The sequence below is a fragment of the Nelumbo nucifera genome, chromosome 6 (assembly GCF_055504915.1).
Source record: "Nelumbo nucifera cultivar China Antique chromosome 6, China Antique-T2T, whole genome shotgun sequence".
Classification (NCBI taxonomy): domain Eukaryota; kingdom Viridiplantae; phylum Streptophyta; class Magnoliopsida; order Proteales; family Nelumbonaceae; genus Nelumbo; species Nelumbo nucifera.
Window position 1 is genome coordinate 36442698 of NC_142654.1, and position 21613 is coordinate 36464310.

General features: G+C 29.4%; 1 protein-coding gene across 2 annotated transcripts; it reads left to right on the top strand.

Moving 5' to 3' along the window:
• The first annotated feature begins 13739 nt into the window (after nt 1-13739).
• On the top strand, nt 13740-19353 carry LOC104608751 (elicitor-responsive protein 3-like). 2 transcript variants are annotated; one of them, XM_088890354.1, is made up of 6 exons: nt 13740-13989; nt 14930-15009; nt 15099-15164; nt 18354-18480; nt 18608-18722; nt 19001-19353. In XM_088890354.1, the coding sequence occupies exons 3-6, from the start codon at nt 15104-15106 to the stop codon at nt 19073-19075; spliced, it is 378 nt and encodes a 125-aa protein (XP_088746480.1). In that variant the 5' UTR covers nt 13740-13989; nt 14930-15009; nt 15099-15103; the 3' UTR covers nt 19076-19353. The 2 variants fall into 2 exon arrangements, with proteins under 2 accessions (XP_088746480.1, XP_010273137.1); XM_010274835.3 differs by lacking the exon at nt 14930-15009 and having other exon boundaries at nt 13745-13989.
• The last annotated feature ends 2260 nt before the right edge of the window (nt 19354-21613 follow it).

Below are 21613 nucleotides of genomic sequence, written 5' to 3' on the forward strand. Positions count from 1 at the left end.
TAAATTTTTGTTCTATTTGCTTGAAACATATTACTAGAGCCTTTCAAATTACACACATAGATCTGTGCCTACCAGTGTCTGGGATCAGATGGACAACTGACATCGTAGTAATGCCAGTCAAACAGACTTCGATATCATACCTTCAAAGTTTAAGCTGTTAAGAGTGTTTAGGTGTGGTCTTTGAATAAGTTTTTATTCTTTAATCAAGGTTTTTAAAATTAAAACCGAATGAGACAATTAATGGTCATGGGTTCTTATTAAGGAAAGTTCTCCAAAAGGCAACTCCACAAGACTGGCAGTTACCAATGGAGTCTCTCAATCCATAATAGCATTTAAGAATAAAGGATATTTAGCAGTTGCTAATGACAAATCTTCTCCAATTATTAATAAAGGTTCTCACACTGATTTGGCAACATTAAATTAGAAAGAATTAATTAGCAGAAATTAATTAGAAAATCTTTGTACATAGGCTCCTATTCTTAGTTTCTTTATTTATTCTTTCATCTTTGTGTATATATATTGTTTCTATCTCAAACTGATTGACAGGTCAAGTAATACAATCATTCCTTTATTTTTTACTCTCTCCCCGACATCTTTATCTGTCTGGTTCTCCGGTTGAAAGGTCCAATCGTTCGAATCGAATGGATGGCTTGTTCTGACAAAAAAATAAAAAATAAAAAACAACCAAAATCATTGGACGGTTCAAATACTTCGACCACCCAGATCAGTGATTTACTAACCAAATCAACGGTTTTTGGTGAAATAATGGTTCTGAGGTAAAAGAGATCAGTCACCTAGTTTTTCTAGGAAAACCATGCTCCTGATACCTATGGGCTGATGCCTATCCTAGTTCTTCAAGAAAAAGTACCCAAAATGCTTTAATACTTGCAGTGAACCCAAGGATGATCAAACAAGCACATTCTCTTGTCATCGTGGTATTAACTTCAACGTTGTCATTTTCAGATGTTCACTTACGTGTACTATTGTAATTACTTGTTGATGAAGGGTGATTTGGCACGACCTAGCAGGAAGGGGACACATAGGCACGATCTGAACGAAGGATGACAACTCAGTCTGGCAAGCCCAGTTCGCAGCATTCGTAGTTCGGGTATTTAGCCACCTCGGCCCAAAACCCGCCTCGACGTAGAGGCACCTCGACACCCAATCCAGTTCGGGACTAAAGAATCGAAGTCCCAGCTCGGACCTAATGAACCGAAGCGCCGCATAACCGACTCCAAAGGCCTCCCCAATAGATCCCGAATCTCTTGAGGTCACGATGGGCCAACAGACCCCGGATTTCCCGAGATCACGATAAGAACTCATCCCGATTCCGCCTGAATCAGAGGTAGATGATAAACCTTATCAACGTACTGCTCTCCTTCAAAAACGGAACCAACCTTATCTCCACAGCTCGAAGATCCCAGAGCTCTTCCATAAGACCCACGACTACTCTAGTATATAAAGACTTGAAATCTCAAAGCAAAGGTATGTATGATTACTCTAATCACTAGCGCTCAAGCTCTCAAGCATTCAGCTCGCATTCACAGCATAATTACTGACTTAAGCATTGGAGCGACCTCACCGGATTAGGTACCCCGGATTCTCTGATACAATGTTTTGCAGATTGGTCCAACTCGCCGTCCATCTAGAATTCGGATCGCCCTCCAGCTAGGAGTAGTGAGATCGCGCACCATCACTTGTCAAATTCAAGTTACATGCTTGGCTGCACAGTCTAAAATTTTAGCGGATTGTTGCTAACTGCATACAGGAGACTTCTGATGAGCGGATTTTCGAATTGTACTCTCTCCTTCACTCTCGTACAGGGAATCATGTTGCTCGTGCTCTAGTTAAGTTTGCTTGTAACCACACACGCACTCACACTTGATCCTTTCTGTTATCTGTTCGTTGCAATGAATTTGCCTTAGGGCCCTTCAGAAAAGGAAAAGAATAAGTATTAAAAGTCCAGTCATGATTCACGAATGGTTTACTTTTCTATGAGTTAACGCACTGATCCGAAGATCATATTGAATCCAGAATAGACGATTGAAGTGGTCTTCTTTATATACCATGTGAGCTCTTGTAGGGTAGGTCAATTGCCTCCATGTGCAATATTGAAATTTCAGTTCTAAACAGGCATAATGTAGAAGATAATGAGGCACGAGTTAGAAAATAAACTCTCCACTATAATTAAAAGTCATGTACTAGAAGGAATGAGCTATTAATTCTATACAGTCTTGCTTGGTGTCTCCTGAGATTTACTATCATAGAGGCATCCCACACAAAATCACAATTTAAGCTCAAAACAAGTTCTCACTTCTCTCGAGCGAAACGATCCGGGGCCACTTTTCAACCTTCTATTTTGACTATCCAACAGCTCAAGGCTATGGTATTGGTATTGGTATTGGTATTGGTATTGCCTTATCATAAAATTTCTCCAAACACAATAGATTCCAACCCATACGATACGTTACCATTTAAATATACTTTGATTAATTAATACTAGTGGCCCAGTGGGCATCAGCACGCCAGCGCCCCACAGCGGGCTCCTCATGCATTGGTAACATCATTTGTATATGGGAGATGAGATGTTTTCAATATACAGTTGGGATGTGAACTCATCGTGTGATGTATGGGTTTTTGTTAATAAAAAGTTGAAGTATGATAATTAATTAATCTATTTATTCTATATATATAAAGCAAGGTTGTTCATCTCAAACCCTTTTTCTAATTTTCTATTTTTATATTTTTTATTTTTTTAATTCTACCTAATTGTCGATTAAACCAATAAGGAAATCATATAGGCAATATCCCCTTATCTTATTCTTAAAATCTCTCTCTCTCTCTCTCTGCCAATCACCTAAGTCATCTTTTCTCCTAATTTTTTTTTCTAAAACTTTCTCCTAAAACATCTCTAATCTATCTCACATGCCAGCATCTCGAGCGAAAAAAAAAACAATTAATTAAAAATATTATTATAATTATAAATGATATTTTAATATTGATGTTATAAAATCTATTTCTCTTTACATATGACTATGAGCCCCGCACATCACTATTTGTATTAATGCTAAAATTTGACAAACACTATAGCAAAAGGATGGTCAAGAAGAAATGAACCAAGGGCCCAAAACGCACTATGCATTAAGAAGACAAAATTGAATGGTTAGGTTCTTTGAATACATGAAAAACATCCAACCCCTTAGCTTCAACTACCAGTTAATACTAAACTAGACTGACCTGATTTGATCAGTTCAACTCAGTTATGCAAATTTGGAAATAAAAAAGCAAATAAGAGAAATTTTCACTAAAAAAACTAATTTTATTAAATAGAAAACAGAAAAACAGAAAAATAAGGGAGTATAATAGAAAAATTGTTAACAAGTTTGTTAATTAACGAGAAAAGAACAATAAAATAAGGGAAACTTTTATAAAATCAAAAAATTATAAAAAAAATAGAAACATAAATTTTTTAATTAATTAATAAAACAAGAGAAATTTTCATTAAAAATAACAAATATTTTATAATATATTTAAATGTGATATTTATTAAGGAAATATTAAAAATCACAAACTAGCAAAAATATGAATAAAGGGAAATTAAAAATTAGCAACTTACTTTACACGATTAACATAATTAAAATAAATTAAGTAATTTATTTTTATTAACTTAAATACATTTAATTAATTTAAAATACGTTTAAATTCTATTTCAAGTTAATATATATAAATAATTAACTAATAAAAGTTAAAAGGAACTTATTAATTTTATTTAAAATCATTAGCTTTCTAGATGGAAAATACGGTTCAGTTTGCACAGTTTTATGTCTTTTTGTTTGTAATTATGATTTGTACTCTTACCTTAAACATCATTTATTCTTTTTGTCTCATTTTTACTCATTAGTAGTATAAATTTTACATCTCGAAATTGAAAATTTTGCACCACCTTCATCCTACCTCAATTCTCCCTCATATAAAGTTGGAACAACATCATCTTATTTCCTATCTCATTCCCAATTCCCAAACAAATAACCCTCGCACCACATTCTCTTGCATATAAGGTGGGACTACACTATTATGTTTCCTATTTCATTTTATTTTAGTGGGGGTTGTCCTATTTTATTTTTCACAAAAGGTCAAATCTGAAGCAACAGTAGACCAGATTTTATACTCAGCCTATTTGCACTCCCGTGCATTTATACCAGTAGAAAAGAAATTTGCACTGCGACCCATAGAGAGAGTTTTTATTAGGGTCAAACACATGGAAATTTATAAGATTGGTAGAAAACTCGGGGAGTTTTTATAATTTCCCCAAATAAATAATAACAAATACAGAAAATTGGCCACTCTTACCAAGGTACAACTTGGGATTGGATAGGCTAGACATACACTTGAGTTGGACTTTGCTTAACAAAGACTTTCACCGCATGGATCCAAGCTAGTTTAAGATTGTATTTAGCATTCTTTATTTTAAGGGCTGATATCATCATCAGAAAATATTCACAATATATGGTGGGGATATGGTGTGGAACGTTGTAGGGGGCTGATTTGATCTTGATCATTAGAGGCAATGCCCACCACACCATTGCTCAGAATGATTCCTCAATACACCTACCATTCCTGGGTTTCCTTTAGTTGCCCTAAGATACACAGCATTCTAGAGATTATAATTTTTTGTTTGACTAACCCACCTTTCAAAAATCTTTGGTCTGTTGGCTGCATTTGTTATTTCTTATTTTAAAGATTTATCTCCTTTTCATTGTTAAAAACTTAAAATGTCCATGCAAATACTGAGATTTAAGTTATAAAAAGAAGATAAGTACTTAAAATAAAGAATGCCAAATGCATCCTTAAGTCATTTCTAAACCTAACCATGGTTATAGTTTTTGTTTAACTAACCCACCCTTCTCATGCTCTAAGGTTAACGAATAACAACAAATGAAAACCATCTATATATACTCCCTTTCTATCTCATACCTATACATCATGCATAGATACAAAGGCTCAGTTTGGAAGGAGTACAAATACAAATATGGACAGTATAAATACATACAAAATAATACAAAATGGAAAATTGTCAAAAACTCACCATGAGTTTTCAGCATTTCTCTTAAACTCACCACAATTTTTTAAAATGTCTAAAACTCACCATTTCATTAGCATGACGTTAAAGAGACTAACGGCTGTTAATATATTACCATTTTAACCTTCATAGAAAAATATAAAATATATACATATATTTTAATATTTAGACATGAAAAAAAAGGAAAAAGTTCAAAAAAATATTTTCAAATATAAAATACATAAAAACATAGAAATTACAAAAAATATAAAAAAAATTATAGAAATTGCAACAAAATAAAAAATTATTTTCAAATTATAGAAACTATGGAAATTGAAAAACAAAATCAGAAAATAAAAATTGTAGAAAAAACACCAAAATTATAGAAAAACACAGAAATTACAAATAAATAACAAAAAATACAGGAAATTTTATAGATGGTAGAAAATAGAAAAATGTAAAAAAAACAGAAATTATAAAAAATATTAGAAATTAGAAGAAAATACTAAAAATGTAAATAAAAAAGAAAAAGGAAAAATGAAAAAGACCCTTTTCCTCTAACTTGCCATTTAAGGGTGATTTGGTCATAAAAATTGTTAATTATGCTGCATGGACACCTCTGTTAAGAAACATTAACGGTGCACTAAAGAAAAGTGAGTTTCGGAAAATAAAAGCTTACTGACATGGCGAGTTTTAGACATTTTGAAAAGTTGTGGTGAGTTTAAGAGAAATACTGAAAACTGATGATGAGTTTTTGACAATTTTTCATACAAAATATAAGGTTTTGTACTCTACATATTTGTATTTGTACTCCTTCCAAATTGAGCTAAAGAGACTTTTGTTATTTGAGGAAAGTGTAGACTAAGCAAGTAACATTTGGCCTTAGGTAATATGTTTTATGACATATGCATGCATTTTAGTGATATACTAGCAGGGAGTCGTGCATGTACGGGCTTTGTTAAAACAGTTTCAAGTAATAGACTTAGGGGTACAAGTTGAATGTACCCAATTAAAGTCGGACCTGATTCAATCAATGCTTTTGATTGACTGTGTATTGAAATCCTCATCTAAAATTGTCCGTTTTCATTATTTGATTTTTTATTATATATATGACAAAAGAATCTTTAAAGTATTCTTTTTTTAGTTTGATATTATATAAAATGGATTAGAATTAATTGAAAATTTACCTTTTTCTTTTTAATAAAATTTACTTTTTCTTTTCTTTCGTCTACTTTTTCAAATCTATAGAAAGATGAAAATGTAGTTATATGTACATCACCAAATACCCTCTCAAGGGTCCATTTAGTTTATAATCAAAATTGAAATTAGAATCAGAATAAAATAAAAAATTAGAATCAGATGGAATAAGATTTCGTTAAAGGAATGACTATTTCTTCAAATGGGCCGGGAATGCCATTCCAGATACTTGTTCCCACGAATCAAGTGGGCACTTAATTTTTCGTCGCATATCATTTAATAGGTATCAAACTTTGGATTACGTATCACCCTCTCAGCGACCACATAAAAAATTAGGTGATTCACCCATAAATAAGGCTTTTTTTATCAAATTCAAGCATCCATACCAAAACCTACCTAAGGGATTTTTTGATATTTCTTCTGTCCGGTAGAGTCATGCATTGGGAACATCCATTTTTAGAAGTGAAGATACTTCCAATGTGAGGCGGGTGTGATAACCATAAAATGAATAGAAAAGACATGATACCAGAAAAATTTATAACCAATCAACCAATGTCAAAAAAGTGGTGGGTTTTCATCAAAATTCATAAAGGATTTCCGGTGTCATGTCCTTTTTTAACATCATAGATGTTTAAGCATTAGAACAAGTATTTATAGGAAACCTAAATGAAGGTCAACTCACATTTTCTGTGATGAGATTATTGTAGCCCTATGAAACAACTAAATCAAAGTCCTTGATTTGTTGCCATGGCCTCACTTTGAATTAGGGGCGTCAGTGGATCCATTTGGATGGATTGGATGGACGGATAAGATATATTGAATTTGGACAGATTGGACGGGCCAATATAACTTATTGGATTGGACCTGGTCTGTCCATAATGAATTTATATTGGATTGAGCCAATATCTGGTCCATTGGTAGAAGATAAGAACATAGATATTAATGAACCGGGTTTAAGTTGAAACCAATCTCAATTAATAAGAATTTGAACAGATTGGACAGTCTCTGGACCGACCCAAAATGGTCTAAAATATTCATTGGACTGGATTGGACCAGGTCCATTTGTAATGAACTCACATTGGACTGGATCAGATTGGACCAAATCCAGTCCAATTGACACCTTTGCCTTGAATTGATGAAATGAATTCTTCATGGTGCCACTATAGTAAATCTAAGACCATGATTTTCTGTTTTAGACCTGGCTACTGCAATGTCGTAGAAAAAGTGAATTCAATGAAGGTTGGTTGGAGACAAAATCACACATTGGGTGAGACCGAATCTATTCGTAACAAAAAATTATTCCAACACGATATGTATCTGCATATCACAGACGTAATGAGTCCTATTCTCATGGTGGCTCCTAGCTTCACAGTGAGATGTATAGACATATATAGATCATGTTGGTACAATTTTTTGTTGTGAGCAAATCCCATTCCAGTGTTCCTAACGTCCTACACATAAGGTATGGATGTCATGTAAGCCCCATATATCAGTGTGCTCAACCCATTGTTGATCCCACCAATTGAATTGTTCGAAGCGTCACTTATTAATCAAAGTTTCATGTCCAATTTGCATGAAATGCACCATTTGGTCAAAAATCATCTAAGCCGAATGGTTGATCCATCCAACCTTGTCACCAGATCACAGGTTATACACCCAATGTATATGTAAACTTCGAGAAGTCATCACTTTGTGCTCAGATGTGTGATTAGGGTGATCTTTTTTTTTTTATTTGGGGTATTTTTTTGAGATCTATGTGTCTTAAGGTGTCAAACCCCACTATTTTCCTCAAAAATCCTTTTTTTTCCAATAAAATTGCATTTTTACATAAATTAAACATAAAATAATATTTATATATTATTTATATATGCATATATTACATCTAAAAAATAATTATTCATTTTTCTATTAATAAAATATATATTTATACATACCTATGTTGATGTGACATTACCTGACTCGTTAGACCCAAATGGTCAAATTAATGACCCACGACCCAGAGACAAAAAAGTTTGACCACCAAGTCAGTTTTTAAAACATTGCGATATATATACAGAAACAAAAAAATTTTGTCTCACCAATTCGGTACTCTATTAATACAAAAACAAGAGAAATAGATTGTGAAGAAAAAGGTTTCTTTAAGGTTGTGTTTGGTTTGAAAAATCCTTCCTTTCCTTACATTTTATTTCAAACCAAACACAACCTAAATTCATCAATAGGAAAAGAATGTTGAGTTCTACAGCATACATGGTTGAGTCCCATTGTACCCACTTGGGCCCATTTCATTTTTCGAGAAATTATTTTTATTGACCAACTTTACAGTATTTTTTTTTATAAATTCTAGGTCCCACAATAAAGTTAATTTCCCTAAGTATCACTTATATACCCATTTTCTAGGTAGATAAATAATTTTTCCACCCAAGAAAAAAGCTTACATAATTCGATAAGTTTGTCCATTCTAACATTGAGTTTGCATAAATCTCTCTCTCTCTCTCTCTCTCTATATATATATATATAACAAAGCGGTTAAGAAATTTTCTCCTGTTTTTTATTTTTTTGTTTTTTTATTCCATGTCATTTTTTTAAATAACCAATGGGATGCTCTCCTTCCATTTTCTCCCAGTTTATGCTAAACTACCTCTCCCAGTTTCTCCTAAACCATCTCCAATTCCTATTTATCTCCTAACTTATCACTAATTTAGTTGAGAATTTCTCCCCAAATTATCTCTAATTCTTATTTATCCTCTTTGCCACTTTTTATCTATATCTATCTAAAGAAAGTTTAAATTAAAATTTTAAAATTTTTTTAAATATTTTAACAAATTATGTAATAACTTTCAAATATTTATTAAAAATATAAAAAAATAATTATAAGAGATTTAATAATATTCATATTATTAATAGTTTTATATTTCTACAAAATTCATAACGAAATTACGTACTAACAATATAAACTATGATTTTCAGATTATCCAAATTAAATGTTATTCAAATAATAGAAATTTAAAATTAAAAAATAATATATTATTTCAATAGTTCAATAATTAAATATCTTATAAAACACTAAAAATAGCTAAATAATTACATAGAAAAATATTGAATTATTTAAATATTTCATTAACTAAATATCTTCAATTAAAATAATGAGTATTTTTAAATATTTTATATATTATTTAAATATTTAAATAACTAAATATTTTAAATAATGAAATATTTAACATAATTATATTTTAAATAGCTAAAATAATGAAATTATGCAATAAAATAACAAAATCATAACATAACATTAAAATTAATAATAATTTAATATTTTTACAAAATCAATAATGAAATTATGTAATAATAGTATAAACATTAAAATAATTATTAAAAACATAAAAAATAATTATAATAGATTTAATAATATTCATATTACTAATAGTTTTATATTTTTACAAAATTCATCATGAAATTATGTACTAACAATATAAATTATGATTTTCCAGATTTTTCAAATTAAATGTTATTCAAATAATAGAAATTTAACATTCGAAAATAATAAAATATTATTTCAATATTTCAATAACTAAATATCTTAAATAATAAAACACTCAAAACTTTCAAATAATTACATAGAAAAATCTTTAAATATTTAAATATTACAATAACTCAATACCTTAAATTCAAATAATGAGTACTTTAAAATATTTTATATATTACTTAAATATTTAAATAACTAAATATTTTAAATAACGAAATATTTAACATAACTACATTTTATATAGTTAAAATAAGAAATTATGCAATAAAATAAAAAAATCATAACATAATATTCAAATTAATAATAATTTAATACTTTTAGAAAATTAATAATGAAATTATGTAATAATAGTATAAACTTTAAAATAATTATTAAAAACACAAAAAAAAATTATAACATATTTAATAATATACATATTATTAATAATTTTATATTTTTACAAAATTCATCAAGAAATTATGTACTAAAAATATAAATTATGATTTTCCAGATTATTCAATTTAAATGTTATTCAAATAATAGAAATTTAACATTCAAAAAAAATAAAATATTATTTCAACATTTCAATAACTAAATATATTAAATAATAAAAGAATAAAAATTGTTAAATAATTGCATAGAAAAATGTTTAATTATTTAAATATTTCAATAACTAAATATCTTAAATTCAAATAATGACTATTTTTAAATATTTTATATATTATTTAAATATTTAAATATCTAAGTATTTTAAACAACGAAATTATGCAAAAAAATAAAAAAAAAATCTTAAAATAAAAAATCATAACATAATATTCAAATTAATAATAATTTAATAATTTACAAATTTAATAATTAAATTATATAATAATAGTATAAGCTTTAAAATATTTATTAAAAACACAAAAAATTATAGTAGATTTAATAATATTCATATTATTAATAGTTTTATATTTTTACAAAATTCATTACGAGATTATGTACTAACAATATAAATTATGTTTTTTTCTGATTATTTAAATTAAATGTTATTCAAATAATAGAAATTTAACATTAAAAAAGTATAATATTATTTAAATATTTCAATAAATAAATATATTAAATTCAAATAATGAGTATTTTTAAATAGTTTATATACTATTTAAATATTTAACATAACTATATTTTAAATAGTTAAAATAACGAAATTATACAATAAATTGAAAATTAAATAAAAAAAATCATAGCATAATATTAAAATTAATAACGATTTAAAATTTTACGAAATTAATAATGAAACTATATAATAATAGAATAATTTATAATTTTATGGATTATTAAATTCAATTAATAATTTTAGTTATAAACTTTAAATAAGGATATTATTTAAATAACTAAATAATTTTTTAAATAACCAATTTCACTTATATCAATTAATATTTCTAGAAAATAACATTCAAAAAATTAATATTCATTAATAATGATTTTAAAATCTTAATCTATATTTATTATATATTTAATATACTAAAATTAATATTTATTGTGTTCTCAGCAATTATTTATAGTTTTTTTATAAATATATTTTCAGTAATTATCTATAAATATATTTGTTTTGTATTTTTGTTGTACTTTATTCATTGATATTTATTAGAGATTAAACTATTATTTGAGATTACAATATTTACTGACTATCGTAATATATTTTTTAGTATTTTTGTAATTATTTTATTTTTATTAATTATTTATTTTATTTTTATTATCAATATATTTTAAATTATTATGCATTTTTTCTATAAAGTTTTAATAATTATTGGAGATTAAACTACTTTTATTTATTAGAGATTAAAATATTAATTTAGATGAAATTAGGGCCTCCTTCGTTTAGCGGTATCACACTTACCTAGGTAGGTAAGTGTTTGCTGGGTAAAATTTACCTAGGAAAGTTTATTTACCCATGTTCTTTTAGTTGAAACTTACCCAGGTAAATTTCACTTTCCAATTTACCCATGTTCTTTTGTTTCACCAACTTTTTTGGGTAAGAGGCCAATTTGTTACACCATTGCCAAAATTACCCTTTTGGCCTAAATGAATATTTTTTGTGGATGTTTTGTTTATAAACCTATGTAATAGGTCCATGCCATATCGAAAGGAACTCAATCAATCACAAACCAATCACTATTGCCAACATTATCCTTTTTAGAGGTTTTTTTAATACCACTAATCATAGAAAGATTTGAATTAAAAACAAACTAGAGGTCCATCCCTTATTTGTAGTTATAGTGGGAATTAAAACAAATAGTTGCATATTGTTTTAACACATTTACTAAAATTCTAAAATGAGCTAAATGGGTTCAATTATAAGTACCGAAGCATTAGGGCAAAGAAGTCGAGCATATTACAAAAGAAGATGCACATTCTCAGAAATCAGAGAGAAGAATGAGATAAAGATTTGCGACTCGAAAACCTAACTAATCGAACAAAGTTTAATAAAAAATGAAAACCTAACTAATCAAATACAAGAACAATCTACTAGCTCTTACAAAAGCTATGAGATTTGCGACTTACTAGGTCGAGCTCGAAAGTTCCAGTAATGGAAGAGAGAGTGGAGGCCTGGAGGTGGAGGAGACGCCGATCTTTGCTAGCAATGCGAATGCCCTAAGCTTGTTAACAACACAAGGGTATTTTCGACTAATTAAAACACCCCACGATGGGAAAGTAAACTTACCCTTTCCCGCATAAGTGGACTTTAAACTTACCTGGGGGAAACTTTAATTTCCATGGGCCCCACACGTTATTGCAAAAAAAACATGGGAAAGTTGGTCAACTTTCCCACCTCAACTTATCGGTAAACGAACGGGGCCTAGGGGTATTGATCACGACCTAGTTTAATTCGGTTGTAGGCTATTTGGCCAACCAAATCGACATGGTCAGGTGGGGGAGTTGGCTACCCGAAATCTACTGACCATTAATAAAAACCATCTAAATTGGGTTGTATTAGTTTGGGTTGATTTTCGGTTTGCTCAATTGGTTTAAAAGATTACATTGGAAACTTAATTTAAATTTTTTAAAATTACACTAATATTATTAAAAAAATAAATTTATAATATAAAATATTTGAGACTAAGAAATATGGGAATTTCCCCACTTTCCCGTATTAAAATATAAAAAATTTTAATATATATCTATGATTGGGTCATTCGATTTTGTTCAATTTACAAATGGCCACAACGAAACTTATCCCAATTTCAACCGGAAAATATTAGAAACTGAGCAATTCAGGTCGAATTGGTCGGATTGGTTGGTTTTATCAATTCGATGAACAAACTTAGCTAAAATAAATTATTGTTATTTTTGTATTGTAAAAAGTTATTAAAAGTATTATAAAATATAAATAATTAATTATTTAAAAATTTAAAAATATAAAACTATTGTATATTCTTATGTGTTTTATTGATAAGCTTTCTTTAACAAATCTCATGCATCACACGGGTCTCTGCTAGTATCATTATAAAATAAAAAATGGATAAATAAACTTATCCGACTAAATATTTTCTATAAAACATTTACCTCCAAAAGTGAACTTAGGGTAGTAGGGTAAGTTCACTTTTGAAAAACGAACAAGGACTTTAAAGTAATGATAGTTCACAATATACCAAATTTAATCTCTACTAACACCGACCCCGATGCCGATGGCGAGATATCAGGTGCATTCGTGACTCATGAGTAGATGGAAACTTCACCAGTAAAGGAAAGACCAGCCTTCGGCCTTCCCCAATCTCGACAACCTTTTGCAGGTCCCACACCTGAAGTAACTAGTCCAAAAGGAGTAAGAGGAAAGTTAATCTCAACCGTTTATCAAGTGATGTGACTATCATCTTCATTGGGCACTAACGTACACCGACTATCAAGTTGACTTTCCAATTAAACGAGTTAACTAGAACATAACCATAGCCCTAGGCCCTAGCCAGCGGATTTGGGCCGCGTCCAGCCGATGAAGTTGTGAGCCGATCTAACAACCGCTTGTACTGAACTCCCTACTACAAATATAGTAATATACCTCACACTTGTGTAAATGGTTGTTTCCATAATTCCATTTGCTCCAAATTGATTGTGAAAGGGAAGAGCAAAGTTGCGCGATTCGAAATATATCTTTGTTTCTGATCGGTTTCCTTTCTTCTGCATTCGATGATGCCTCAAGGAAAACTTGAAGTTCTTCTCGTTAGTGCCAAAGGTCTCAAGAACACTGATTTTCTTAGTAAGCTTTCGAACGACTTTCTCCACAGATGATCTTTCTCTTTCTCTCTCTCTCTCTTTGCTTTCGATTGATTTCTCATCTTGATCCTCGATTCATGTAGAAAAATGATGTTATCTTCTAGCCCTAGGATTTATATGGAGATTTTATGTAATTAATTGACGATCATCTGCTTGGTCTTCCTCAGATTTATATTCCATTTGCAGACGCTATTTTGTCGTCAGAACGTTTAGTAATCCTATTAGGATTTGATTTGTCGATTATTTATGACATTTTCGTCTCAATGTAATCACTGAATTCCAGTTATGAGTTGTTCAAATATCATTTACACGATTGATCTTACTATTTTATTAATCTTGAAATATCTTTTTCAAAATTATATTGATATCCTACAACTATTTGTTGTTAATTTACTCAAGTATATCAAATCCTTGTGGTTTAGCTGTAACTCGAAATAATTAGATAGCATATTTCTCGTTTTCTTTCAGAATGGCCATTAGTGCCACTTACTTTCTCTACAATTTGTCGAGACATCATATTGATTGACTAGATTCTAGATTATGGCGTGAGAGGTTTGAATTTCTCTATATAGATGAATGAAATTGGTATAAATTAGATGTTCCTTTCTTGGCTAGCTCGGTTCATTATATTTATATATATTCCACTACATGTACTATAGATGATTAAGCTAACCGAGATTATCTCTCGAGTTTGCATTGATTATTCAGCTTGTTTTCGACTGATACTTTGATGTTTCGAGTTCATTCTTCAGTATATCTGTTTTTGTTTCGCTTTCTTAAAATTGACAATCACTGCTGAATGGACTGCATGCAATTGTTTCAAGCTGATTTATGAGTGATGGGGAAACCGAAAACGCTGAATGATCGTTGATTTTTATGCCCACTTCTTTGATCTTGTCATTTTTTATTCTGAATTTCTGCAGATTGTAAATTACAGTTTTGCCTCGCCTTCTATGATTGGTTTCCATCACTTTCGACGAAGCTGAATTCGTTATTTGACAATGTATCTATACATTCTTGGTCATTACATGAAGAAATCCCTCTTTTTAGTTGTCTACGTCTTGTTTGATAAGCTTTAGATGTTTATGACAGGTAAAATGGACCCATATGTTATCCTCACTTGCTGTACTCAGCAACAGAAGAGCAGTGTTGCGTCAGGTACATCTCTTGCTTGCCTTTCCGGTTGCCAATTGATGGTGTTGTTTTACTTTTCTCCTTCCGTTCATGTCTGTATATCGAAGCCGGATCAAGCAAAAACCAACAATAGTACATCTAACAGATTAGTGTCTAAATTATGAACAATGCCCCTTTATGATGCATGAAAGGCTCTCGTGGAACAGAGGAACCTAGAAATTAGAATAGAATGCCAATTAAAATAAGAAAAACAATACCTTTTTTTTTTCTTTTTGATAGATTGAAAGCAATACTTCTGCAGCTCGGTTGGTCTGCAGTCTACTATGTCTTTTTCTTTGAAAATAAAAATTAGAAAACTAAAACAGGAGGAACATAAATAGACATGCCACTAAAAACTGATATTTATCAAAAAACTTATATCCTTTTTCATTAACTAGTAATTAAGCACATGCATTGCACGCGAGAAAATTTTCTTTATATTAATTACTTAAATTTTAGATATATCATAGTTAAAATAGAAATTGAAATTTAACAAAAGTAACAATATGATTAAAGATAAACTTAAATGCTTGTAGAAAATAACAATTATTATTATTATTATTGCATTTTTATCATAAATAAAAATAAATTATTTTAACAATTATTTTTATTTAATATGATGAATATATAACATAAAAAATGTTCTCAAATGTTTTTTACAAAATTCTGTACATTTTTATTTTTGGTGTTCTATCTTTTTTTAAATATTTATTATTCAATTATGACATCATGGGTTTCTTTGAAAAGTTGGACCATTAACCCACCATCTAGATAAGAAAATAGCTTTGCTTTTGGATTAGTTTTAAATTAGGGAAAATTATACTCGGAGTTGGTTGTACATTTAAAATTAAGCTACAAGTTGGTCCATAAACCAATAAAACTCTAACAATCAGCTCTACATTTCAAATTATAAAAACCTCCACCATGTCACCAGAGGCTTACGTGGTTGTTGCCAACATGGGACTCTTAATCCATGTTGGACACAACAAAAAGCTTATCAATTTCTCTCATTCTCTCTCTTTTTACCTATTGTTCTCCCTCAATCTCTTTCATTCTCATTCTCGGTCGATCTCTCTTTCTCCCTTAATTTCTATCGTTCTTCCTCAATTTCTCTCTCGCTCCCTCTTTCATTCTTTTTTTTTTTTTCTTACACACTTATATGGTATTAATCAAATCGTATAAAAGAATATGAGACCAACTTGGTATGGTTAAAAAATCATTACACCAATTTGATAAAAAATTCACAAGAAACTCTTGGCTACAAAATTTACACCAGCTAGAGAACGATAGAGATTGGGGCAAATGGGGATATTGACCAAGAGGGAGAATGAAGAAGAAGAATGGGAGAGATTGAGGGAGAACGATAAAGAGAGAAAGAGAGGGAGAGGTTTTGATTTGGCTACAGACTGAAGATGAGAGAGTGTGAGATCGAGAGATGACTATAAGAGTAAGAGAGAAGGGAGGGAGATCGAGAGATAGAGGGAGTGGGAGAGAAATTGAAAACCTATTTTTTGTATAGGCTTTTTGTTGTGTCCAATATGGACTTAGAGTCCCATGTTTGCAATAGTCACATAAGCCTCCGATGACATAGCAGGGGTTTTTATAATTTGAAATGTAGAACTGGTTAGAGTTTTGTTGGTTTTCGGACCAACCTGGAACCTAATTTTAAATGTACAACTTTCTTTGGTTATAATTTTTTCCTTTAAATTATATATTTCATTTACATTATATAAAATATTTTTTACTTATCACACTTATTTTTTGTTTGTCTATGGTATCATTTGACTCACCACTAACTCACCATCTAAAAAGAAATAGTTTGATTTCTAGGTTGACATTAAATTTTGTATTACATTTTTATCATTGATAAAATTATTTCTTATGTATAAAAGTTATTTTTGTTCAATATAATGAATGCATAATATTAGAGATGTATCCAATGTTTTATTTTTTATAAATATATAACATTAGATATGTGCCCAAACTTTTCTCTATCTTTTTTTTTATTTTTCTGATTCTTTGTTTTCTATTATTAAAAATTTTATTATTTGACTATGACATCATTTCATTTCTAGGTAGATTTTAAATTTGGCATTCCATTTTCAATATTAATAAAAATACTTCTTACATTTCATAGTTATTTATTTTAACTTTTTATTATTTAATTATGGCATTATTTACTAATTCATTTGATCCCAAATGGGTTGAATTGCTTGCCCACCACTGGGAGGGAAGAAAATGGTTTTGTTTTCAAATTAATTTTCAAACTATTATTTTTATATTATTAAAATTAATATTGTGGATTTAATTATAAGAATTTAATGATGAGAAAAATATATCTTAAATATAGAATTTAATTGAGAGAATAGGAAAATATTTTTATTTCCAACTGGTTTTAAATTTTACATTCAATTCCATCATTAATAAAAACAATTCTTATTTATCATACTTATTATTGTTTAATATGTATGTTAAAAATGTTCTCAATTTTTTAATTTCTATTTTTTCATTTTATCTATTTTTAAATTTTATTATTTAATTGTGACAACATGGATTGACCCATTTGACCCAAAATGATTTAATTTCTTACCACCACCTAGATGAAAATACTATTTTTGTTAGGTAGATTTTAAAAGTATAAGCTTTTATGTTATTGGAATTATTAATTTATTAAGTATGGATTTAATTAATAGACCTTAATGATGAGAATAAACAAAAATGACTTAAAATTTATTAAGTATGGATTCAATGAACATGAGTGCAAGTTAATAACTTAAATGTTGGATTTAATGAGAGAGAATTGAATGCATTGAATATGTTAAAGTTACCACTTTTCAACTCATTTAATACCAAGAACCGATTATCCTATTTACCCTCCTTTTTTATCAATAAATTTAAATATAGAGGGATAAATTTTATCTTTAGAAAATTATAGAAATATTCTTGAGTCATTCGTGCTTTTTAAAATAATATAAATTTTTAGTTTGTTGAAATAATAAAATATCCACGACTAGCAGTAGACATAATAGCAATTTAAGTGGTTAATGTTCATGTGCCTTACAGCTGCAATGGTACATTTGCAGCATGCTTTTCTTCCAAATAGCCCCACTGTAAAGCATTTATGACTCATTTTCGACTCCGTATGTACCGCTGATAATACATTGGGTGATGCAGGTCAAGGAACTAAACCAGAATGGAACGAGATCTTCGTGTTCACTGTTTCCCAAGGCGTTACGGAACTCCACATCAAAATAATGGATAGAGATAGATTTACTAAGGATGATTTTGTAGGAGAATCAACGTAAGTAATTCTGCATCTATCGTTTCTAGATAAATGTGGAAAAAAGGGAATGAATCTAACTGAAATCATAAATCATACTCAGTTAATGCTCATCCGGATGCCTGCCTTCTTTTTCCCGTCCTTGCAGCATTTCTTTGAAACCACTTTTTGTGGAAGGAAGCTTCCCACCGACCCCATACAGTGTGGTCAAGGACCAGCAGTTCTGTGGAGAGATCAAAGTTGGCTTAACATTCACTCCTGAGGTATATCTCTTCAATATATATCAATTTATTAACATGCACATCCGTGTCCTGGAATTTATCATGTTCGTGAAATGCAGTTTCGAAGTCATTTTTAGTTCAACTCACTAATAATATGATATTTTGATCATTTTTAGTTTAATTTATTAATACTATTTAATATCCAAATTCAATTCGAATTTGATGTAAATCTGGTAGACATGATCTCATTCAAATTCCGATCCTATATCTGATTGGATTCCAGTGTATGATAATTGAATAAAATTTTCTGCTAATTGCAGGATGACTATGAGCAGGGGTATTATGCGGAAGAAGAGAGCTATGGTGGATGGAAAGAATCTTCTTCATGGATTTAAAATGGTTAATTAAATGCTTATGACTCTCTCTCTCTCTCTCTCTCTCTCTCTAAGTCTCTATTAAGGTTAGACTTCCATCGCCAATCTCTGTCGTTAACTTTCACATCATGCACATTTTGATTCTAAATTTAAGTTGAAATAGAAATTTAGAAATAAAGCGATAACTAGACCTTTATTGTTTGCATATTAGAAGGGAGCGAAGTTGCTTTATAAATTTTATATTTTATATATTCTAAAAATTTTTATTATTTAATTACAATTTCATGGGTTGGCTCTTTTGGCTTGGATGTTTGAATCAATTACCCACTTTTGTCATTAATAAAAACAAATTTTATTTATCACAATGAATGTGATATTAGAGACATTCCCAGTTTTTTATAATTTTTGTATTTTTATTTATTTTAAAAATATTATTATTTTATTTAAATTTTTGTTTTTCAAGATTGATTTTAAATTTTGTATTTCATTTCTCTTGTAATTACCTTTTATGTATATTACTTATTTATGTTTAACATAATAAATATACAATATTAGAGACAACCAATTTTTTATATTTTTATAAATATATAACATCAAATATGTGCCCAAATTTTTTTATATTTGTATGATTCTTTGTATTTTTTACTTTTAAAAAATCTATTATTTAATTATGACATCATTTCATTTATAGGTCGATTTCAAATTCTACATTTCATTTCTATCATTAAAAAATATAGAGTAAGGGCTTGTTCGTTTCCTCTTAATACCTCTTATCTCTTATCTCTTAATTACTTTAAGAAGTTTTAAGAACATTTGGTTTTCATTTTGTTTTCAAACTTAATGTTAATAATAATAATAATAATAATAAATAATAATAATAATAATAATATATTGATAATGAAGTTTTTAAAAACTAACATTTAAATAGTTAATACTAATTACTTAATTATGTAATTATTAATGAAATAATATTTAGAAATTATTATTATTTTATTAATTATATATATGTTACTTAATTACTTAATTTGTTTATAATTTAATCATTTATTTATATTCATTATTTTAATTATTGAATTATATAACTATCTTAATTATTTAATTTATTCATTAATTAATTGTGTTAATTAATAATTATATAAGAACTTATTACATAATTCATAATTTTTATTAATTTCCCTTTTATTAATTATTTTATATTCATTTAATTAATTTGTTATATAATTAAACAAAATTTTCAGACATCAAAACTTAAAAAAGTTCACCAAAATCCAATACACCTCTTAAAGTAATTATTACAGTTCCAAAGGCATTCAGACATCAAAACTCAATGCAAACGAACAGGGTTGCAGATTGGTACCCTATACTTTGGCTATTGGGGCCCAAAAGCCTAAGATGCTGAGAATGTTCGTGGACTTGCAATTTAACCCATTCATGCCCATGTTTAGCTTTTTAGTAAAAAGAAAATGGGGGGCAATTGCTCTTTCAACAGCCTAGGCTTTTAGCCCCTAGCAGCCAAAGTTTTTCTATACTTTGGGGCTAGTCTCACTTTAGTACCCGAATTTCAAAACGTACCCAAGAAATATCTAAACTCCCAAAAACTATCACCTTAATCCAAAATTATCAACCGGCATTAAGTGACATGTGAAAAGACACAAATTCCCTTGAAATGTTATCTAATTTTCTTTATGAACCAAATACACAAAAACTGTTAGTTCAATTACTTGGGAGGGATACCTCCCAGTCGATTGAGTGTCACAAAGGATGAAGCAGAACACAATTTGAAACAGTCTAACATGGTTGCTCTATTATGTTTCTCCTAAATTGCCGTTTAAGCAAGTAGAATGCCACTATTGTCAATTCCCCTCTTCACCACCTTGAATTTTGCCTAAACATCACCACAAAGGACATGCCTATCACCATGGCCATGTTTTTCTTTATTGGATCATCTTAAAGCTCCATCCGAAAACATATTGGGAACTAGCTAGCAAACCCGTGGAGGAGAAAAAGCCCACATACATGGTGTTGCGGAGGATAGGGATAGATCCAAATTGGAAGGGAGAATTGGGCTATTGGGTTTTGAAGAAGGTGAAAGCGTTACATTAAGAAGATAATTCATCGAACCTTAATCTATCCACGCCTGAATTGTCAAAAAGGGGTAATTTAAGATAGCAGTAAGGATGATTAGTCAATTAACTAAACCATAAGGGTAATGGGTAATGATTCAGGCATTAAAATTCACATGCTCTACGGAGTTACGGGTTTGCCTTGCATGATAAGATAAAAACCAATCCAGTTATCAATTAATACTCATTGGGAAAACATGAATGAAGATGGAAATGAAGAGAAGATGCAGTGATACTAGGTAAACGGTAGGGAATGCAATGATGTTTTATGACAATGTTAAGGGTAATTTTAAGATTTTGAAATGTTTCAAATGCATATGACATCACGTACATCAAATAACTGACCGAATGCTAACATTAAGGCCTGAAGTGACAATTTTCAAGAGTTTAGGTACTATTTGACACGTTTTGAAATTCAGATGCTCAAGACCTCAAG

What these genes read in the sequence shown, in the direction of transcription:
- LOC104608751 (XM_010274835.3), top strand. Translation starts at nt 13,920, where the DNA reads ATGATGCCTCAAGGAAAACTTGAAGTTCTTCTCGTTAGTGCCAAAGGT. An exon ending in GAAGAGCAGTGTTGCGTCAG is followed by an intron (nt 15,165 to 18,353) that starts GTACATCTCTTG and finishes TGGGTGATGCAG; the next exon opens with GTCAAGGAACTAAACCAGAA. An exon ending in GCTTAACATTCACTCCTGAG is followed by an intron (nt 18,723 to 19,000) that starts GTATATCTCTTC and finishes TGCTAATTGCAG; the next exon opens with GATGACTATGAGCAGGGGTA.